This window comes from Notothenia rossii (assembly GCF_949606895.1).
Source record: "Notothenia rossii genome assembly, chromosome: 3".
NCBI classification, from domain to species: Eukaryota; Metazoa; Chordata; class Actinopteri; order Perciformes; family Nototheniidae; genus Notothenia; species Notothenia rossii.
This window is the reverse complement of record NC_136901.1, coordinates 33,104,631-33,129,289: the sequence shown is the minus strand read 5'-3', so window position 1 is coordinate 33,129,289 and position 24,659 is coordinate 33,104,631. Positions and strand designations below refer to the sequence as shown.

Here is a 24,659-nt window from a genome sequence, read left to right as displayed (position 1 = left end):
TTTGCAAATAGCTTTCTGTTATATTCACATTCTTCACGTATTTGTTATATCTTCAGCTGCATCAACATGTTAATCGTTGTCACATAGCTATCATATGCCTAAAACAGTGTGTCCTGACGCTGTTCTTGGTAATCATACATCCGGTTACGTACACAGCTACGTAGGGCCTTTTTTTATCATGTGCAGGGGTGCAGGTGGGATTTTTTAAAGGTCCCATGTCATGCTTTTCTGGTTATTACCCGTCCCCTTGTGTGTTATGTAGCTTTTTCTGCATGTAAACGGTCTACAGAGTCACAAACCCTCAAAGTACACCCTGTAGCGAGTAAAACTCTAACACAGAATAGACCTGTCTATGCTGCCCCAGAACGCCTCGTTGGAGATTTTCTTTTTTCTTTTTTTTCTTCTTGGTATAGTGACGTATTGGGTATAGTGACGTAACAGCTTTGCGGATTGGTTTATTTCAATCCGCTGACTTCCTCACACACGCACTCAATCAGAGGCGCGGGAAGGTATTTTGAGTGGGGGTGCTGAGGTGCTGGACTCCAGTGAACATTATTATGGGCACTATAGAGCACGCACAAAAAAACTCCCCACACGCAAACACACAGTAAACCCGCGACTGTTACAATGAAGGCTCGATAATCAGCTCACGGCATATAGGCAGGGGTAAAGTGCTATTTTTTACGAGTGGGGAGTGGACCTCACCTCCTCTAGGGGGGTCCGGGGGGATGCTCCCCCGAGAAGATTTTTTTTAAATATTGAAGTTAAAAGCATCAATCTAGTGCACTTTGAGAGCAACATTAAGAGATCTATGGATACATCTCTCAACACCCAGATGAAACACAACTGTAAGCAGATGTTCTTTTTCTTTATGGATACTTTACAAATCACTCCCCTTTCAAACTGTATTCTTGTTTTACTGCCATATAGTATTTCATAACTGTTTTTCCTTTATTCTCTTATTTCTTTTATAACTATAATGATCATATGAAGGTGTGCGGCTGAAATAATCTTTTGAATAATTTTTTACCAAACCGTTTGAGACCCACTGAGATAACTTAGACTAAAGTTAACTATCTAAACACTCAGAGAGTCCTTTAGCTCACCTGAGCCCCTCAGTCTGAGAGGAGAGCTCTCCTCCAGCTTGTTGTGGAACAAGCAGCTCCGTATGTCCGTGAGTGCAGCTAGCTAACCAGATGCTAACAACACGGTCCCTGCTGCTGGCACCGGTCCCTCTCTCTCTCCCCCTCTCTCACACACACTAAATGCGCTATTTCCGCACACACACAGAGCCGCGAGCTTGAATGACACAAGCACACTTTTATTTCCATGCAACTCTCTGATTGGTCTGGTGTCTTGCCTCTGTTGCATTCACTGAACACGGGAAATTACAGTCCTGCCGTCCTTTCTAGTGTCTTGATGAGGTTCACGTAAAGCACGGTTAATGTATTATATTATTGAGGTAGAATTGTCCGGGGCTACAGAACAAACATTCGGGGCAGGCCAAAATATTATTTTACCAACAATGTGGAATTTATTGGCTACATATTACACAGATTATGCACAGCAGGAGCAGCAATAACCGTCAAATAATAATTCAGACAGGGGAGCTCCGCACCCTCTGCCTGCCGCTAGGGGGTGCTGCAGCGCCCTCAGCACCCCCCTTCCCGCGCCCATGCACTCAATCTTTTCTTAGCTGCAGCTCCGCGGATTTCTCAGCCTGAGAGACGGTGGGATCCTCGGCCTGGGCTAGGCCTGAGCACACACACACAGACTCACAGTGTGTGTGTGTGTGTGTGTGTGTGTGTGTGTGTGTGTGTGTGTGTGTGTGTGTGTGTGTGTGTGTGTGTGTGTGTGTGTGTGTGTGTGTGTGTGTGTGTGTGTGTGTGTGTGTGTGTGTGTGTGTGTGTGTGTGTGTGTGTGTGTGTGTGTGTGTGTGTGTGTGTGTGTGTGTGTGTGTGTGTGTGTGTGTGTGTGTGTGTGTGTGTGTGTGTGTGTGTGTGTGTGTGTGTGTGTGTGTGTGTGTGTGTGTGTGTGTGTGTGTGTGTGTGTGGGGGGGCCGGGTTCTGGCTGGGTTTCGCAACCGGGAAACGACGCAAGTAAGCCAGCTCCATAGCCGCGGGAAGACATTTTACATAAAGGGGTGCGGCGAATTGTCAACGGGGGGGGGGGGGGGGTTGCTAGTGAACTGTCAACGGCGGGGGGGGGGTAGCCTCGCTGCGGGGACACAGTGGACCTCTGTCGCCTGGCAGCTTCAATGATGCCGTTTAAAAACACATTAAGGGCGGTGCCATCGGTGAGCGAACCGAGCCGGTTTAATAGGATTAAAACCATTTTTTGTCGAGTATCATTCCTAGAGACTGAAAGAAACAATGTTTTGCTGTCAATTCTTAAAATGTCAAGTCATTTTCACCTAAACTCAACCCCATTGATGTCAAAGGGTCCTGCAGTACAAATAGTCATCATTATTAAGATTTAAAGAGTTTAACTATACTTGAGTTCAGAAAAGGAGGCAAAAAATGAATTTTTCTCCTGGTGCATAGCCTACATCTGAAGCCCTACCAATCTTGTGGTGTTTTTTTTTCTTAGCTATGATTGATCTGTTTCTTTTGGCATTGCGTACTGGAAGATATTTAGCTGCATAAGTTATTTTTGACACACAGCTAACTGATGATCAAAAACGGCCACATACTTTGTAGTTTTTTGGAATAGTACGCTTTCTAAACATCTAATGTTCACAATCCTATTGCCGACTTGGTGATTTCCTTTTGGTCTAACAGTAATGAGCAGAGCAACAGAGTGACATCGCCAGCGGGGCACAGTGGGATGGAAATGGCTCGCTGTCTATCAAAGTGTCAAAAAGGAATATAGCTGTTCTGCACTCTGGCCTTGAGCCAATGGGTGAGTTTGGGATGTAGCACACACACACATAGTGACACACAAACACACACACACACACACACACACACCCCCACACACACACACACACACACACACACACACACACACACACACACACACACACACACACACACACACACCTATACTGTAAGGTCAATACAATCACTGCTGAGTCAAACCCTGTATTCGCGAAGTGTGAGAGAAACAGACGGAATGTCAACAAACAACATGAGAAATGGTGAATTCCCGAGCTAGAGGGCTCAAGGCGTAGTTCTGGCCCTCACACACAGCTGCTCCCTGCATTATACATTCATCCACATGGGAAATAATGAGATCACTGAGATCATTCTCTTAGAAAAAGGAAGTCCGTTGCATTCTCGTGGCTGGTGCCCTGTGCATGTTAACAGCGTGAGGCGAGCAGCAAAACCAACTCTCCCTCCACGCGCCTCTCTCCCTCTTTTCTTCCCTCACTTGCTTTTTTTTCCTTCTGGCTCTGCACAAATTAGAGCATGTGTAGAAAATGCATGGGAATCCCAGAGACAGGGAATAGGAGGGGGAACCAAACAATGAAGCGCTATAGAAAAAGAGCAGATGTGAATCTTGTCAGAAATAAGTCTGGGGACTTGCATCACTGCCAGACTGGAAGGCAAGACTAACATGTTTAAAGTAAAACATTACCATGGGAGAAGAAACGCTACTGTATGTGAATCCTAAACATAGAGGCATTGCTGCAGCTGTGCAAAACGTTAAAGATGAGATATATATATAAACAACATTACCAGCAGGGCTACTTCTGCATGATATCACACAATGATTCATATGTCAGAGATGATCCTCCACACAATGTCTTCCACATGTGAGAAATTATATGTGGTGGCCTGTCCCCAAACTAATGAGCACCAGTTTTTGATCGTTTTTAAAGCCTCAGTACTGTAAGCATGTATTATTAATGTCCTCTGACTAAAGGTCTTCTTCATGTTCTGATTGTTCATACAAATGAAGTGCAAGTGCGCTTCTTCACATATGTAACAGAGCCAGAAGACAGAAATTGCATGAGACCTGTGGAAGGTAACTAGAACCGCCAGAGATTTTTTTATACCTAAAACTGCCACCAGGGTCAAATTGACCTGGCATTAGAATGCATTGATTTTCAAGGTAAGAGTATTGCTTTAAAAAGGAAAATGGTTGTGTGGTATTGGTATTTTGACAAGCAATTTTGCTAAATTGTTTCGTTTATTAACGATACAACATAGCGTTTCGTGAGGCGGTTGTCGTTGTTGGGTGAAAAGCAAACAGCTGTTTGCTGTGGAGCGCAGCGCGAGCAGTCTCCCGTGAGCGGGAGCACGCTTCTTGACTACAGACTGTCGCTATCAATATATCTATCCATCTCTATCTCTCTCTCTCTCAATCTATCTCTCAATCTATAAGGAACCGCAGTAGACAAAAGGCGTTGCTATAGCAACACGTAAAAGGGGTGTCGTCACTGACCCGCTTGGCGGAAATCGGTATAAATGGCCATTTTTGGGGCAATTTCTTCAATCTGACTTCATATTGACAATTTTTTACAACATAGGGTGCTACATAACACACTTTCAGGAAAATTCACGGACTGGGAGACTTTAATATTTTATTGAAAAAAAGTTACATACAATAAAAAACAGCTCTGGGTCAAATTGACCCGATTGTTCTAGTGTTAAAAGGTTTGAAAACTATATTCAGATGTAGTGGTAGTTACCCTACTAGATTTCCCTACAATATGTTGTCAAGTGTGCTTGCTGAAGTATTTTTAAATCAATTTTTTTGTATTACCCTACTGATTTGTCTGCAAGTGTTGTCTGCAAGCTCCATCTGATACAAATATATTTAGTAGTGGATGGAAAAGCCTTAACATTAGCATTCTCTTTGCATATTTTTTGTTATATTATTTGATATTTGCACCTAATTTGGTGCTTGCCTTCTTGTGAAATGCAAGATTAACTGATTAATTGATTGTCTCAACCTTTGACAAAATTGTAGCAATGTTTCGTTTGTGGAAGAAAACACTATTTCATCATCAGTAAGACAAGTGTGTATTGTAGAATGAGAACATATCAGGCTTTACATCAATTAAAATACCAAAAAGTTAACCAGTGGCATTGGTGGCCACTAGTAGCACTATGGAGCTATGACACTATTCATTGTCATGCTGCTTTAGAAAAATAACTAGGTGTTAAAAGGGTTTATTGTTGCTCACTGTTTCTCCTACTTTTTTCAACAGATCCAGTAGTCACTTTTAGCATATTCATATTCAAATAACTCTCACACGTTTTTAATAAAGGGCCTACAAATAGAAAATGTAATGACACAGGTGCCTAGTCAAAGATGAAGGTCTAACACGTTTTTGTGAGGATTTCCTCCTTTGAGTCGCAGTCAACATTTGTAGATTTGCCAATTCAATTCTACAAAGGTTTTTGGGTTGAGAAATTTGGGAAATTGCGCTTTTTTAAAATGAATTTCCTTTTCTACAACTACCAGAAGTAAATCTATTTTGAAATGAGAGTTTGGCTTCAATAAATTAAAGTTGTGTTCATTTTTTCCAGGCTTACTTTTTCTAATAACAAGTCTGAATGCAGGGTGTCAAGGGGGCGGGGGGTGTCGTATACTAAATCAAACAGTCACCTTTTTCTCAATCCCTTTCCCCCTCAGTCTACTTCCATCTATTTGTCATTTCTCTGCCTCCTGCAGCTCTGTCTCCCCCTTTCTTCTCACCCGCTCACTTTCTCTTATGTAAGTAGTTCTCATTAATCACAGCCCGGCTCCGACTACTAAGGCTTGTATGGATTTTTGTCAAATTGCTTCTGCCACATAAATCTAGCACATATAAATGTGTGTGCATTCAACTCACAACTGATGTGTGATTAATGGCAGCACATTTGCCTGTTCCACTGCAGGATTCTGGCCTCGCAACAAGTAGCATTCATACCTCATGTTTGCTTGCAGGCTCGTGGCTGTAGGTCATCGTGGGAAATCTATCACGCCACAGCAGGGGTCACGAAGAGTCTTGTGGGTAATAACTAGTGACCGGCACACACTGGAAAGATATCACTCATCCCTCCTCTGTGCAACTCATGCCTTCCCTGTGTCCTTGTTTGCAGGTGAAAACGGTTTGTCATGTACACGACGGACGGGATGAGAGCAAAAAACAATGAATAATGGAACCCCAAAAAGCTGCTGAGATATGCTCATGCTGCAATATCTCTTATTTAAGGTGCATTTGTATTGCAGGTTTTGTGCAAAATTGAGTTATAACCCAGATCTGTCCGTCTTTACTTTATAAAAATATAATGTGCTAGAGACGTGTAACTGTAAATTGTGTATAGTAACCTCAAGACGACACCAGCCTAAGAAGTAAATAAAGTTTTCAAATAGAGAATGGATTGAAGTGAAAGAACATTATTTGACCCTAAAATATAATAGAATATAAGAATAAAGTAGCAGAACAATGTAAAACTAAGATACAGCGGCCTAGTTTTAAGTGTACTTTCAACTGTTGAGTGTAAGCTACAGGGCTTGTCAAGCTAGCATGATAGTCGCAGATAGCTAGCCTTAGCTACAACTAAAGCTAGGTTTAGTTATTGATTTTCCTTGTTATCTTTAAATACGTAGACTAATTTATTTATTCATTTTTGGAAATGTGCTACCTAATTGAACAAACAACAGCCAAATCAATGTGTGATAAAGCAGAAACCTAGGGTCTGAACTTCTGCTAAAGTTAGCTAGCTAGCAGGCTCCAGTAGCTGCCCACCCAGGTGCTTCTACGATTAGCTTATTATTTAATTGTAAATGCAAGTATTAAATGGTTTGAATGTAGATATTATTAGTACCCATACAGATAGAAAACAGACATTAATGTGATTCCTATAATTCTTATAGGAATCACATTGAGCTGTGGACTATAAATTATAATCAAACTTAATTGTTTATTTTCGTATAAGCGTCTTAAAATGATTAAGAAATCGAAGAGGAAACATCCAATAAACATTATCCAAAATCAGAGTGCAATGTTCAGTTATGGTTCTATCTATTATAGAGGGTTATTTTGTAAAAAAAAAAAAAAGAAGAAGCTGACCTTAAATGGAAGCAATATAACTTTAATCTAGTGAAAAGTTTCCGTCAAGTCAACTTGAAATCCTTTTTCTTATCTTCACTGCATTTGTAGTGCAGACTTGTTTAGGCAATACAAAGAAGTCCACCATATTCCAAATTGCAACAAAACAAAGCAGCTACAGCAAATTCACTCACACAAATGAATTTCCTATAGAAAACACTCACTATAGCAGATCAAGTGTGATCACAGGGTGAGGCAGACTGCATTTTCTATGCGTGTGTCCATCTCTGCTGTAAAAGCAATAAAATTAACTGTAATGACATCATCCTCGGGGGAGCGATAGATGGCAAAAAATAAGCGCTGATAGAATTTATGTGAACGCAATTAAATCACAGTTATTGCAGGAGTTTCCTCATGAACTTGTTTATTTGTACCATCCACAACACATAAAAACTTAGCCCTGAATCCCTCGGCACATTCATAAAATAAATATGAAATAGAAATCAATTTAACAAAGCCCTAACTGCTATTCCTTGGATCCCACTTCCCGCGGTTGCAGCAGAAAAATAAAATCTAAAGACAATAAAAAAGTCATAAATTGCACATATCATATAGCTTATGGTCAAATTTCATTTGCTGATGTGATTTTGAGTCGTTATTTCGCACCAGTGAGCATAAATGGGAACTGAATTTGTATTAAAATGGCATACCTCATGCTTGATGTGGGAGAAGTGATCAATGATTTATTTAATTAGCTTTGCATATTTCAGCATGGGGAATACTACCTTTGATATCTCTCTCGTGCATACCGAGGCTTCCCCCCCACACCCTTTCCTCCAGTGCCTGCGGTGGTATCTGCCCGTCTGTCCCACACTTAGGATGGTTGAACACGACACCACTTCAGAATGCACCTTTGGTTCAGGTAAATGTGCAATCATTATCGAGGCTTCACCCATGCCTCTTTTAGGGATGTTCATGCTGAAACCTGTATGGGAGGTGGAGTTCATGGCCCTCTGTATGTGTGGGAGCCTGTTTGCATGGAGATGGTTGATAAGAGGGCAATGTCAGATTGATGAGGATCGCTGCCAAGGGGTGTTTGTTGCTGCCAATGAAAATCAGGTGCTTATGAACCTCTGAACCAGCACGTTGTTGGGATACGATCTGAAAAACGCTCACACCTACACACTGTGACCTGAAATACATGTTCCACGACAATTCATTATTATTTTACTAAATAAATGTATGTATCTTTCAAGAAAATATAATTTGAAAAACTCATTGGTATGCATCGCCTAAACATTAATTACATTCAAATTAATTGTAATTTGTCTTAATTTGCCTCTCTCTCAACAGAAAAATTATTACTGCCCGCTGATTATTCTATGCCAGGCAATTCAACATGCTTCAGAAGGGACAAGAAAATGAGCGAGACAATTTGCATATCAACGTGATTCAAACCTACTATTTATTGGAAGGGGGATCCTTTGAAGACAAATATGCAGAAATAAAATGGGCAGACATTTTGAGTTTTCAATTGAAGTGAATCAATACAACGTCCCATCCTTGTGGGAAAACAATGTTTTTCTCCAATCTCCGTACGTCCTCTAATATTCCCGAGACAATTGAGAAGAAAACTTTCTCTAAATTATCGAACTTTGGAGACATTATTTTACTGTGTATTGTAGTTTTCTATTAAGACGCCATTATCAGTTTGAGGGTGCTGGAGAGGCTGCTGTTAATCAGAGCGTAGGGAAAGGCTCTCTAATCACCTAGACTGTAATGGCCTCATACATCACCCAGACATGAAGGCAAAAATAGTAAACGCATAATTAAAAACATATGAATATATTCATTTACGCTAACAAGGGCACATTCAATATGTATGCACTCACACAGAGCTGCCAGGAAAGGGCATACGGCTGGATTGGCTCTCTTTAAATACCATTTTAAAATGTTGTTCCTTTTATTATTGTCACTTGATTCCATTTATAACACTCAAAATATAATCTCTTCTCTGAAAGATATGATCTCCAGATTATATCATTTTAGTTAACTACCAACAAATTCGACCTTTACAATTTAAATTTGAACCAAACCCTTAAACATTTATAGGCAACTTAAATCTGAACGTCTTCTTTTACATTATGGTTCGATGAAAATGTGTTATGTTATTCATGCAGATAAAAGCTCTTGTAAACAACTTTACCCTGTCAGGCAAAAAAGAGGGCGTTAAAAGCGAGGGGATGGCTTTTGAAACATTTGCTAAAATCAATGTTTTTCGGGAAAGTTGGTTGAGACCAAAACAGAGCTAGAAGTCGAGTGAATATTGGGCTTGCATTCAGGCAAAAACACAATCTCATGTTAATTCTAATGTTGCTCCATGTCCACTACGTGTTAGTGGGTACATATTTCAAACGTTAGCCCTAATTCCTCAATTCATAATCAATTTGTCGGATTTTAAGCTTTTGTCGCCTCCCCCATGTGGCAGAAACATAGATTTTTATTAGAATATAATTTGTTTGAATACCTGTTTTTTTAAGTGAACATTATAAAACATTGGAGAGAATATGATATAGTTCAACATAAAAGTGGCTGATGGTACATTTGACATTTGGTTATAATAACCTCATCATGATGACACCTTCATCACCTGTCGTAGATTATTGTTTATTCATTGTGTCACCCTTTACCTCACTTATGATTCTGTTATGGTTTAGGCTGTTATACGTTCTTAAATGAATGTATTTCTATAAAATAACAGATATTAAAAAAACAATGAAACCAAGTAGACTTTTTTTACCATGTTATATTTTAATTTCTGCAGAGACAAAAATGACAAGCAATTTATTTACACAAACCTGTACAAAAGCAAATTAAATTATGTAAAATATCTCATAAATAGAAGTGGACTTGCGTTCAATACACTTTGCCATGTTCAGCTAAGCTGCGTGCATAGTGACTCATTAAAACGATGATACATTTGTTCCTCAATTTCTATATCAACATCCAAGTCGCAGGACAAATAGTAATGGTTAATATTACAAATCTCATTACACACCGTGAAGGCTATACGAATAGAGGAGAGCACGGACTGAACACACACCTCGGACGGCAAGAGACAAACATCTTTTAATGGCAGCTACGTCATTTTCTCTGAAAAAAAAGTCCAGATTTCTGAAGCAGTTCACTCAAGTAAAAAAACTGTGCTCAGAAATGAACGAGTGTACGCTCTATGTATGGCATTTCTTCTTTCATGTCTCCTTTTTATGTCTGAAGTTCACACTACAGAGTCTCTGTTTCGTTCTGATCTAGAAATTCAAAGCATCACCTTGCGGTATCATAGCGAGCATCACCACGCTCGTTTGTGGGACAGGATTTCATGACCTACTGATATGCATATACTGTAAATCTGCGCATGAGTGTTGTGTTGCTCGGCACATCCTGAGGTGTGTGTTCTGGCAGGTACTCGCCCCCTGAAGCTTTCCCCCCCCCCCCCCCTCCTCTTCCACTCCTCCTAGTAAACCGTAGCATTTTTATCTCTAGGCTGCCTCGATCGACTCTGAGCAGTCGAATGTCTCCAAGCCTTCTTTTTTTTCTTTTTACCCCGCCTCTATCTTTCTATGGTTTTATATTCAGTCCTAGAGCTTGTTTCATGCACAAAGAAGGTTACCTCTGATGTCATACATGTACGTGAGTGGAACACGACAAAAAAATCCATTATATCATTAATATTACTACCAACAAGCAACTTTTGGATGTACTCACTCGGTAATGCACTATGCTAGGAATGGATATTTCAACAAGGTAATTGAACCCAGTGAACAACGGCCGTTTTGGGTATTAGACCTACAGGCTCACTGACATTTAACTGGTTGTCCTCCAAGAACCTTTTGACATCATGAGATCTCATCTAAGATATGCAAATGTTTTTCAGTCCGCTCTTAAATGCCACCCCATTCGCTTTTGTAAGCATGTAATTGTTTATGCACCATACACAAACCAAGATTAAATCAGACCAATTGGTATAAAAAGGCACAATTGCATATTTGCATTCACTCTTGTGTTTTTTTGTATGTTTTTTTGTCTTTTTTTCAGAAGCATAAAATATACAAAGTGGCACAAGGTAAAGAAAACAAAAGGAAAACACATAGTACATTGTCGTGATTGTGAAGAGTTCCATGGTTTTGACGGTGACACATAAATGGGATTACAAATTAAAAAACCAGGAGGAATATAAAAAATTTACAATTTCATGGTATAAAGTTGATTGAAATGAAATATATGAAAGTTTCGTGTGGTGGTATAAGAGACGATGAAATAAGAAAAAGATCAATGGCACGGTCTTCACTGATGTACTAAGTTGTACTACATGTTTCTTTAGGTATAACAAAAGCAAGCAACAAGGTGAATTTCCATGTTTACAGGGAAAACATTTTTTTGTACATTTTGTTTTACAGTTTTTTTTCTTCTTCCTTCTCAGTAAGTGAAGTAAGTTCCCATTAAACGTGCAGTAAAAAGTAAATATTTATGTATACAGTTTATAAGTATAGGAGCAGTTTCTTTCGAACAACAAGTAGTACTTACAGACTATAGATTGCCGGAATGCAGAAAGAGCAGCTCCGGTCAAACCAAAGGGGTTCTGCTAACATACAAAAAGGTTCCATTGCATCTGATATTCTTTTGCTTTAGTACTGTCATGGGATTTTGCGCCAGTGTAGCTGCGAAAAGGAAACATCACCGTAGACAGGGAGGCACAACATCTCAACATTTTCATGTGTCTGTGTGAGAGTGGTCCGTAAGAGTCAGCTCCGAGGACTTTTAGTTGAGACATCACATTCTTATCTCAATTCTTCATGAAATGTTTACTTAAAGCAAAGTTTTCCCTAAAAATAAAAGCTGTTGTTTGTGTGTAATGGGGGGGGGGGGTGCTTCATCCTGTTTGAGAAGCTTTGGTTTGACTTTGACAACATTTTTGACACCATTCTGCAATCTTAAAACCTTGCCAACTGCGCGTACAGACGTTTGATTGTTCGCCATTGAGCTGATTCTTACATTCGTGCTCAAAGATGCCATCACCATGTACTATGGAAAGCAACATCTACTCGTGCTTAAAAAGGACTCTTGGACAGCCGTGTGTGTGTCACCTTGAAGGCTTGAGGAGAAGTGAAAAAGAAGTTGATGCTTGTTGGTCACGTGTACATTATGATATTTATTGCTCAGTCTATCACACAACAAGAAAGAAATAACAGTAAAAAGCTGTCCTTGCAGCTGTTTCACGATCAGCTCGGCCATGTCTACGCCCTCCTAAGCCTATTATCGGTGTACATCTACAGTATACACTAAATATAGCCTACACACACACACTATATACTGCATATCGGGGCCATACACACGTACAATTTCAAATGCACCTCCAGAATTTTTATCTCGGCATGCGACACACTGTGTTTACCCAGGAATTATCAATCCGGCAGCGCCACTGGCCTGTTATATGAATTGCTTCGGTGTGTCTGCATATGTGGTTTGGGAAAAACAGGGTAAGTATTACAACTTGATATAAACAGTAGGCATGACCATGTACACACATGCTTTTCCAGCCAATAGATGTAAGATGTTGCATCTCGTAATAAGGTTTTGGTCTCAACCTTGCCGATCAAAGACAAAGAACGAGAGACTGAGGAAAGGTAGCAAGACAAAAGGGAATGAGAGCAGTTAGCGTTGTTGCTGTGGTCCAATGTTTATGTACAATGAGTGACTTTTCAAGGGCGTACACACTGGTAGCTTAGAATCAGTCATCATATGTCCATCATACCAGTGTTGTTGAAGTCTGTAACATGGTGTTGTTGCAGCAAATTCCATTGACTCCCATGTATGTCCAAAATATGTTTCAATAAAGGACTGACACAAGTGTTGTAATCTGGGCAGAGTATTTAAAGCTTCTCGTCCTCATAAGATTGGAACACGGTTACGTTTTGGTCTGCTATAGAGCCACATTTATCACAAACAGTCAAGGTGACAGAATCCATAGCAAGCTCAGTATGATAGAGACCATAATGTCCAATATATTGTTGCAGCCACTGAACATCACGGCCATAGCAGAGTTCTGAAATAAAAAAAAGGCATAACCACACACTTTGAAGTCAAAATAGTCCACATGTACAGCTTTGTTTCTAGAAAAAACACAAACCAAAAAAAGAAATTGTCTCTTTTGTACAGTGTCATCTTCAGGAAATGGGGCAGGTAATGCATGCATGTACTGTATATGTAAAATGAGTTGATTATTGTACAGATTGACTGTCAAGCAGCAGGTCATGTCCCAGGAGCCCGACTCGCCAGTAGAATAGCCTCATCCCAAGTCCAGTCAATGCCCCTCAACAGTTGTTCCTCCTCCTCCTTTCTTCCAGGTCATGGCCGGAATTAGCACTTAGCAAAAATTGTGTTTTTATATCCACTCAATTAAGGAGCTGTCGTAAAGTCTTTGGAGAAAGTTTAGTCTTACCTTGGAGAGCAAGGCTGGCTAAAAACTTCTAGAGCTGTAACGGTGGTGGGTAAGCAACTATTCTTAGTGTTCATTGCCATATGTTGTGGCAAAGCAAACTCACAGGTACACCTCCCGTCTCGTCAGAGTGCCACAGGAAGTGGGCTTGTACTCCCCGGTAGGTGCCAGAGGGATCTCCTCAGTGGGGTGGCGCAGCACTTCCTCCCCATTTTCTGGCGAGCCGTAGGAAGGCGAGCCGAAGACCTCGTAGGAGGAGGAGGAGGAAGCCATCTTCTTGTTGAGCAGGTTACGATTGCGGTCGCCCATCATGTGAGCAGCGGTGGGGTCTCCATTAGCCATGGCGGCCATGGCGAGGGTCTCTTGGCTGTCGGGCTGCTCAGAGCTGCTGCTGCTGCTGCTGCTGCTGCCGTTGCCGCTCATGAAAGTGGAAAGCTTTGGTTGTTGAGGGGTAGTGGTTGACTTGGATGGCCGTCGCTCTGGCGACGTGCGCACAGGCATCCAGCAGGAGTCGGAGTGGCCGTACTCGTCACATTCCCGGGTGCACTTGCCAGTCATGGCTACGTCAGGCAAAGGCCGGGAGTCTAGAGGAAGCAGAAGGAGAAACAAAAGTAAATGATACTGTGTTTTTCACTAAAGTTGGATATTTTAATATAAACTAACATGAGTTAATACAAATCCTAGCACTTGGTGTTTTGTGTGGTATGTGGCTATTATGAATACTTCATTAGATGCGTGAATTTGTATTTTTCTGCTTAATTACATCATCAGCGCATCTAAATGTTAATGGAGAAGGCAAAAAACAACAAGAACTGCTCAAGATGGTTGCCAGGCACCTATTGTCACAGCCAATGCACGTTCTGAATTTTATCACTCGTGGAGAGATTGAAGCTTCTACGGATAAAATTGCATTTCATGCAGAACCCAAACCACATGACAGAAACGGTAACGTAAAACACCAATGAAAAGAAGAATCCACTGACTACGACAACAGCCTCAAACTAAAAAAAACAGTGGCGTGAATCAGAGTTGAAATAATGTCATGCTTCAAAACGTGTTTGTGCTAAGAGGGGAAGGAAAGGGGAGGGGGGTTGAAATGGAGAGAGAAGGGAAGGAGGTCAGTTTGTATTTCTCATTCTGCCCTGATCCAAGATTTAAAAAGCACAATCAGGCCTGCTCTGTGTATGTGTGTGTGTGTGTGTGTGTGTGTGTCATGTGTATGGGTGAGAATGTTTGAGTTGAGAGCACCAACAAAACCCTATTTTCTTATCATGTGATTGACAGACGGCAATCACATCCTGATCTAAGCAGCTTAATAGCTTTGTTTAGCTAAAGCGCCCTGATATCCTCTTAAATCCACTAATAAGGGTCTTAACCAATTACCTAGCTTGGAGCTGGCCCCAGATTAACTAAGGCTACTGTATTATTGTGGAAAGCAAATGATGTGCTTACGATGCTACACAAGACAACAAGTTGATACCCAACTGTCAATGACTTCTGTCGGACGATGCAAGGGTTTGTTTCAGTGCAATGTGTGGAATAAATATCCTAAATACAATAAGCTGAGTAGCTTAATATAAGACGAAAAGCTAGACAGAGGGAAAATAGGAAGGTTTCTGTACCAATGTTTGAATATAAGAAGAAGCTAATGTCATAGAGATGCTATGTTAGATGTAATATATTTGTGATCTTGATGCAAAGTATGGAAAACCAAAATCAAGCAAAAGCGAGCGTGAGTGCAAACCAAGCCAAGCATGCCTTTGCCCATTTTAAAAACAAATTAAAAGGGTTTGGACCATGGCTTACTTTTAATACTCTTTTTCTCCTGTAAAAGAAAAGTAGAACAGAGATCACTCTTTATGTTGAGCACTTATGGGATAAAGATATCTTTTTATATATATGTATACTCTTTTGAAACTCTTTTGAAACTTTGAGCAGAACTTAACTGTAGCCAAGCACCACAACAATGTTATGCAGAGAAGACACAATGCAGCCAACACGAGGAGAGCGAAGAAAGAGAAGATAGGAATAACAGAATGCCTGCCGACTGTAGTGTTTAATCAACTAATGAATAACGTTCACCATGAATGCCTTTCAGCAAAACATTCAATATCATTTCGAGAGTGCCATTCCTGTGCTGCCAGAAATAATATTCCTGCTAAATACCTATTATAATCCATTTTCATGTCACAAATAACCTTTTGTAAAGCATCAACGAACGATTGCCAGTCAATATATAGCCAAAGCCTCAGGAGGGAGCTGCCACTTGATAGAAAAATCAGATAACTTTTTGTCATTAGTGAGCCCAAACAACTGAATAGTTCTGTTTAATGGAATGTAAAAAGCCAAATAAATGAGACGACAGACGGGAAAATAAAACGAAACTGCGTTGGTAATCACAAATGGAAAACATGCCAGCTGATGTGGTGAAAATGACAAAAGTTGCTATGGATCATGGCATGGGAAGAAGAGATGTATTTGTCTCCCTCTCCCTCCTTATTCCCGTCACAGCTTGATAAACACAGCCATCAAAGAGACAAGGGGATCTCAGGTCCTGATTGTCTTTCTCATTTACACCTACAATTGAGCCATCAGACTACCCACAAAGCACGGCGGCTCTCACGAGGCCACCCTTCTCCTGAATGCTCATCCAATTGCCTGCTCACCCCAGTCGCATTTAGACAAACTGGTGGTGAAGAAATGGGCAGGATGGACCTCTTCTTTCCTCCAGCTTCCTTTGGTAAGCGGCCAACGATGGGAATCACGTCCTTACCGGCTTGTGCGCTCAGCTGCTGAGGTAGTTAGGCGGCACTCTGTGTTGTGCGCGCTGAAAGGAGGCTGATTATTTCCTAGCCATGGTCCATTGACTCAGCAGGCTTGCTAAAAATGAAGACATTTCACACTGAGCTCTATCAAAGCAAAAATGCTGTGTTTTTTTCTCTTCTTAGGTCTTTAAAAGTGTCACCCCCCTCTGAGGTAAGGCCATCAATGCTCTAAAAGCACTCAAACCCACATGTCCTTAAACGCTGGACAAATAGAGACTTTTCTTCCAACCTTGACCTATTGGAGGTAATGCCAAATGTATCTCCACTGTATCATATTCTTGTTTATTCTCCAAAAAATGGAAAGGAACTATATTCCGTATGAACCTCAAACTTAACTTTAAATCTTAAAATCTAATTCGGCAGAATAAAAGCAGATGCATTACAAAATGGCTGATGAAAAATACATTGTGATCAAGTTTTTCTATAGAGAAGACACGCTCAGTGCTTCCGAACATATCCAAAGGCCCTTTCAAGACCCAATTCAGAAATCAGGACGTAGAAAATATCTTCAAAGAAAAGCCCTTACAGCACACGCAGCACTGTAGCAGGCTTTTGTTACATATTCACAAACATCCCGCGAGCCCACACTATCTACCATAACATAACACAATACAAGTGGGTCACTGTGTTAAAAAGCCTCCCCGCTACACAGAGCGCCCAACAAGGAGGCCCTCCATACCAGGTTACGTCCCCGGGGCTTGGGCCTTGTTGTTCGGGGAACAAGAGCATATTCTCGGTGCCCGCCTTCTCCATCGCTGGAGGAGAAGGGCCTTTCAGCCAATGCTCACAATGGCCTGCAACGCAAGCCATTAGCCCTTTTTTTTGGCATTTTCTCAAAAGAAGCTTCCAGAGGCGCGAGGGAAAGGTGGCGGTGGTGGATCAGGGAGTGATTGGCAGATGAGTAAGAGGGGCAGAATGGAGATAAAGGACATTCTCCTGAGATGTAATTCCATATGGACAAAAGTTGTGCGCTGTCAAATGAATGATTACCCAGAGACTCTACTGTACGAGATATTTGCGCCTCATACTGTTTGACTTCTCTTGAAGAAAGTGGGCCAGTGGCTGCAGTGGTTGAGCCGCAGCTTTTCTTAGCCGGGCTTTAGTCAGCCACTCTATCAACTGACTGGCTTACACTCTGGGATATTTCAAAAGAACCTCCACTGTCGGGGTACAGTAGCAATTTGATACGGCGTCTTTAGCACTCGCTAAGATGTTGCAGTGGGAAAAATTGAGTGTTAGACTGTCTTTGCTTCTGGCCCTATCCGCGGAAATGTCTGTTGCGTGGGCATTCCGTGGTAATTAGGGTTTAGTACGTTTGTTTGTGTCACAGTACTGTAGTATGTGTTTTCCACTTCATGTCAGCAAGTCCTCTTTGCTAGTCCGCATGCATCTACGTCACCATATTTCAATTTCGTCCCCCGCACCATCACTTCTCTTCTCTCTTTCTATATAAAGCTATGAACCGCTGCAACAGACTGAAGCTCCTCGACCTTTTGCCCTCTCCTCTACTCTCCGGCCAGCAGATTCAACCCCAACAGCTGAGGCTTTGGGAGGAGAGGACGGTGGCAGAGAAAAAAGACAGAGAAAGGAAAATAAGTTGTTTTTGTGTCTTTGACATACATTGCAGTCATCTGGACAGCAGATAGGGGTCAGGGAAGGAGGGATGATGCAAGGACGAGGGATAAAGGAGGAAGAGACAAGGAGTGAGAGTGTGTGTGCTGAGGATAGCAGGGTCAGGGCCTGGGAGAAAGGGAAACAGCAGATTGAGTGGAGAAGACAGCATGGCTGCCTCTGGGCCGTCACAGGCCAAACGCACTGCCAAAGAGAGCAGTGGAGAGGAGAGTAGGGGAGACAGGAGGAGAGGAGGAAAAATTGAGGACATTAGCAGAGACGTGAGGAAAGGACAGAACGATGATAGAGGGAACTTCTGATAACAGAAGACGTTCTGTGCTCTAAATAAACCCTCACACATCAACCCGTCAATGCAGGGACCTTTATTTAGCCTCTGAGGTTTCTAATTATCTCCCTAACAATGGAATTATGTGTGCAGGTAGATGTCAGGCGCTGCTTACTTCTCCATTAACTTAATCTAATAAACATTCCCTGCATTTTGAAAGCTAAAAGAAAGTGTCTGGGTCCACATGCTTCCAATTTGAAGGTTCTCGATAAAGACGAAGAGGTAAAACAAAGTTTTGAAGGCTTGGCAGAAAAGGCACAAGAGGGCGCCTGTGTGAGAACAGAGAGTTTGAAAATGGGCTTATGATTGCCTCGCGCCCCGCATCAAAGGACTCCCTGTACGGACAGATCTATTTCACACGGCGGAGCAATCAGCGTGAAGATGACAGTGTACATTGCCGGGTGTCATACAGATTACTCCGTGCGGGCTGAGGGAGGGGAGATGAAATATTTATTCTGAAAAATCCAGCTGTTGGAAATACTTCAGGACAAAACAGAAAGGAATGAGACAGGGATAGGAATAGATATCAATCCAAAAACAACTCCAAAGAGAACTCTGTCCTTAGTGTTTCTCCTTTTCGGCTCATTCTCACACCCTAACAGGGTCCCGTTTAATTAGGAGGAACTTGACGACTAATTACGGTGTAAGAGCGAGTCTCAATGTGTCTTGCTTTCTCGCTTTGCAAAGGCCCCCGTGGCATAGCCTTGCAGCTACAGGCAGAAAAGACAGGCAGAAAGACACTGAATACATACACAACTAAAGGTTGCCATGGTCAATAGATGGCAGGAAATGGAAAAATAACATAAACCTTAGAGGAGACGGGAAGGTGAGAAAGGAATATGTAGGAGCCTGGAGAAAAATAATAGGTGCTAAATTATTAACGGCGAGTTCAGACGGAACAATATCCACAGGAAAAAAGCGATATTTGTCTTTCTCTTGCCGAGATGTTTGCCGGGCAATTAAGGAGCAATGCCCTTTGAAATCGCAAGTCATGGCAGGCACCGCTAGCCACTGCTTTAACTGATTACATTAATGTCAGCATTTGAGGTGCCTTCAGTGGCACAGTATTTTAAATAAAAACCTGCAGTTAAGAGGTTAAAAGCGGCATGTCAATTTGATTGAAAGGAGCATAATATAAAACTCGTTTAATTACTGTTCTATATGGAATACATATTTTCAATCACACGAGCCTATGTGACTCACATTTCTCATTGTTCAAAGTCTTTCCATGTAACCCAGCAGTCCAGCTGCAGGAATGCTGTTGAAAGCAGCAGCAGGTGATCTGCCTTCTGAGCTTCTTGAAGTGTTTACTGCCTGGCAAGAGCAACTAAGGGAATAATCTGGACACGCACACACACACGCACACGCACACGCACACACACACACACACACACACACACACACACACACACACACACACACACACACACACACACACACACACACACACACACACACACACACACACACACACACACACACACACACACCACCTCCCCTTCCATGCCTTGAGAGGTGGAGGACGGGGCGCAGAGAAAAACAGAAAGGAGAAAGAGTGAGTGAGTGGGGGGGGGGGGAAAGATTCAGAGCCCTGGAGTTTCGTAATGAGCTGTCACCTCCTTTTGCCTCGCTTTTCGAGATGCCCAACCTCTGCATGGAACAAAGACTCAGCATAACAAATCCACATCCAGTACTTATAGGAGAACTTTTCTAGGCTATACCATAGACTGTATATATAGGGCTATACGCAGGTAGATGATGACACCACTTCCTTTACATTCTTCCTTTGTTAGCCATCCCCTAACAGGCGAACACGGCAGGTGGGTATGATATGGCTGCTTCTCTCTTCCAGCAGGATCAATGCTCTTTCTGGAATAATGAATGCACTGCGGCCTGCTCCTGTGGTAATTAATTGAGGAGATTAACTAGCATAATTTCATTCTGGTGACGATCTTGCGGCCAATCATCAAATGTGGCTTGCACCTTCCCTCCCCTTTGCACACATCCCTGCTCTCCAGGTCTCAACCCCTCTCCTCCTGTTTGAGCAGTCAGCACTCAAGAGCCCATAAATAAAGAGTCCCCGCATGTCACATTCCCCTCATTCATCTTGCTTGCATTAAGCGGGCTCACATGTGGTGTGCACAGCTACAGCAGGTCGATGTCACCGTTTTCACCGGAGGCATATTGTCTCTCTCTCTCTCTCTCTAGTGGACGCACACGAATGCAGGCCACGTCCTTAGATCGCTTCTGACCCATAACCTCATCTTTAAGTGGAACAGCAACCGGATGATGTGGAGTGGAGAGAAGCACAGTGACTCATCCACTCTGCTAATAAGAGTGATGGCGCTGGCTTCCTGCCACACACACAAAGAAATGACTGAAATGCTTAAAAAAAAAAAGAGAAAACTGTAAAATCCTGACATCTTAAAACAAAGGGAATTTCTCATGAGGACTTCATATTAGCCTTGATGCATCAGCAGCCCAACACGCTACAACAACAACAACAAAAAGCAAATGGCACCACTTTCTACTGTATGTGCAGTTTTTCTTCACTGCTCTGAGCTCACACCGCTCTGGAAGACCTGTAAGGATTAGCATTAGCCGCTCTGCTATGGTGAACACATGCAACACTGCTAGCAACCGATAAAACAATACGGCATTCTCAGCTCATTTCCACACCACACAGACTCCGTGCGGGTAGCAAACCTTACATTAACCATGCAGCGCGCGTGAAGCTGGTGTGTCGATGCTCAGCATTCACAGGCATAGACAAGAAGATGAGCACACAGTATTATTTGATAAGACAAACACAGCATAGGGGATGGAGGGGTGTGTAGAAAATGGTAGGGCTTACTGAGCTACTGTGTATGTAAGCAAATGGTTAAATCAGTTAAAAGAATGTGTGTTTGTATTGTTTATTATTTCTCTGAATTCCTTTTCTCACAAACATCCCCACCCTCTCCCATCTCTTTCTAGTTTTTGCAAAAAGTGTCATTGCTCCTTCTTCACTGTTACTCTTATCACACACCAGCAGGCACACTCACACAATGGCCTGTTGTACACCATTAAATGGCTATTTGTCAAAAATACAATTTCGATCTTATACTCCCCTAAAATAAAGAAGTCTGTGGTTCGGCTTTTTTTAACCAATGGTAATAATAAGAGAACACGTCTAAATCATGCTTATATACGGTATACTTATTATAAGAGGATGACCAGGGGTAGTTCAACAAATGTATATCATAGCAACAGGGGTCTTGGTGGATTGTTTATCTTATGGTAACTGAATGGTGACTGTCCAACACATATGCGATGTTTAGCCCTATAGTATAAAGTACATTAAATCAGATGTATAACACCACTTGGTGAAGACACTAACAGTATCACCTAATTTGCATAATAATTTGTTACGTGCTTTAAATTTAGCATAACCTACATAACACACATAATGTTGTAATCACGCATTTCATTTCGAAATGTTGAATCCAACCTGCTCCCCATGTTGGATAATTGTCAACGAAAATCGATAAAAAACAAGATAATAGCCTTTCCTCCCAATACAGAACGTCCTCTCTCAGCACCTGATGTCTAAAACAAATGTTCCACTTGTGATAAGTACTTAGCTATGATGGCTAGCTAGTTAGCTTGAGTGTCAGACAAATAACAACCACTTTCTACCATGCTTCCTGAGTGTAGCAATTAGCTCTCAGCTGCTAGCACATTCTCGGCCATAGCAAGCTGGGCACGGTGAGTCACGACCTAATGGAAAGCTAGTCGTTGAAATGTGGTGGGGTTAATTATGCTGACCTCCAGGGACATGCTCTCGCCGTGTCGGCTCAGTAACAGGGAGATCCACTCCAGGGCAGAAAAAAGGCAAATTATCCGGGGCCTTGTGTGTTCCACAGGGATTTGTTTTCTGTGTTTGAGCATGTTCACAAAACATGATGGACTCTTGTGTTCTACCTCAAAGCCCCTGGGGAGAAACCGAGCTGCTGAAGTGTTGTGTTGTTGAATTACTTCACACATTCCTTTTCATTCGGTTTGATTTATTGAGAGAATATTATAATAAGGTAGGGGTTATAATTAAAAAATTAATATATTTTGTCAAGACTTGCCAACAAATGCTCGTACAATCTTGTCTTTTGTTGTGCTTACAATATATTATAACATTTTTTGTTATTTAGAAAAAAAAAACTCATTAAGGCTGACATGTTTTACAAAAAATAACCTGTATACAGTATATGGTAATTAGTTTGGATAAGTTCTATTTTAAATTAGACATTACAATTCGACTGTGAAATTGACAGTCGGAACATACTTTTTTGTTTTTCGGGTCACACCTTAAATAATGATAGCTCAAAATCTACTTTACAATATACGACCAAAAACAATTGACAATGGTTTAGTCTTAGGATAGCAGCTGCCTTTAATCTTTGTGTTGCTAGTCTTGGTCGTCACTGTGAGGATATTGGGATGTGACAACACTCTAGAAACAGCTTTACAGTTTAATGACCAGGAAAACCCAACAAGCGTTCAGACAGGTTTTAGAGAATTCTCCCTTCAGACCACCTACTGCTAAGGTTAAAAACAAACTGCATCAAATGGCTTTGTGCAGTGCAGCCACCAATATAAGTGCTGAAAGGATGTGCCAGTCAACAAACAGGTCCAGCACCTCTTTAATATATCCTTCAGTCTGACCAGGGGTTCTCTGTTGTGTACAAAACCTCCCATGGTAAATGACATGAGTGTTCAAAAATGGAATCAAAGACTTCCATGACAGCATGAAGGCCTTATCCTACACAGCATACATCTGGTGTCGGGAGTCTTGATCACCAACATTTGCAAAGGAGTCATATGACTAAAACATGTCTAGATATACCGCATAATGCCAAGATGTCATCAAATATTGGTCTTGCTCCCACTAGTAGGAGGTTCGGGAGCTCTGTGAGAAACGGGATCTTTGATTTCTCGAGTGCCTTAAACACTATCCAGCCACTCTTGCTCAGGCAGAAGCTCAGATTGATACAGCCCGATAACGCCAAGGTGTCCTGGATTATAGACTATCTCAGACATAGGCCACAGTTTGTTCCCTCCCAGAGCACTATATTGGATTTGCTGCTGCTGAGAAGCCACTGTGCTGTCACCTTCCTTATTCACACTCTATCTTTGACTGGAGACTCAACTGTGGGTCACACCACCTCCAGATTTCCTCTGGTGATTCCTCCATTATGAGATGCATCCACAATAGAGAGAAGGAAATGGAAATTGGTTTGTTGGGGAGGTCATTGAGTAGCTACTGTATAGGCGCCTTTTTTGATCGAGGTTGCTACTTCTGTTTTGAAAACTAATTTGATACCAGTGTTTAGTAGTAAAGCTCATTGTTTGAAAGTAACTGGGATCCTTCATTTATGCATAAGGCAACAACAGGCCTTCCTAACTTTGTAACCTCTAATTTTAGACTAAATATAATAAATAATGTGTTGGTGCAATCTGATATGTTTGTTGTTCGCTCTCATTGCTATGCAGTCTACTAGCATGACACAATACGTGCATGTGTAATCAGACATAAATATAGAAATTACATGAATAGATGGGTCAGACTACCATTGATACCCAGTCGAACTGTTTGAGTCTCTATCGTCCGATTACCGATAACAACATCTGATCTGTGCCACTCTAGTTTCGAGGCGTATAGTAATTTAAATAAACTATAAATATTCCAAGTACTTCTCACACAGTAATGCGTGTACATATATTTCTGTGCGTTTCTATGCATACATGTCAACACAAGGACATGCAAGCTGTGTGTGCATTACCCACTTCCTCTCCCCATCCCTAAGAGGTTTCGCATGCCGGGTCAAATTATGCAGCGTGAAGAAACAAGAAGCCCATCTGAACATTTCCACCATCCTCTCCTCCTTGCTTTGCTTCACCAGCTAAGGGGGTTTCAGCGACAGTGGCACACCACATCTTAAACATTCATCAGTGCATGACTCTGTTTCCAGCAAACAAGCGCCACAGGGAGACAACAAGGCTATTTGCAGTCATCACTCAAAAGTCGGTTCCTATCTCCGAAGCTCCACATCTAGATTGGAATGCGAGTGGACACTTGAAAGCAAGTTTCACATTAGCATTTGCATGTATCACTCAGATGAACAAGAACGGTAGAGGATTGGGAGGGAAACTAGCCCTGGATTTGAGTCACTAAACATGCCCCTTTTTCAACCCCCAAAAAAACCTTCTTAAAAGGCCAGTTTAGCAACATAGAGCTACATAGCCATGGCTGGAGCCATACACAGTGTATTATTTAAAGCACCAGGGGCCCAATTTGTCACTCTGGCGGGCTCATCACAGGCCAACATCCTTTATGAAATGCACTTTTCACGCTGCCTG

The 24,659-nt window shown here is 41.7% G+C and overlaps 1 protein-coding gene across 1 annotated transcript in view; it reads right to left on the bottom strand.

The window, feature by feature from the left end:
• Positions 1-9,776: 9,776 nt before the first annotated feature.
• The window catches only part of pcdh7b (protocadherin 7b), a 106,295-nt gene continuing 91,412 nt past the window's right edge, over positions 9,777-24,659 (bottom strand). The window contains 2 exon segments of the mRNA XM_079671540.1: positions 9,777-14,068; positions 15,291-15,309. Of these exon segments, the coding sequence (XP_079527666.1) occupies positions 13,587-14,068; positions 15,291-15,309 (501 nt within the window). The 3' untranslated portion in view covers positions 9,777-13,586.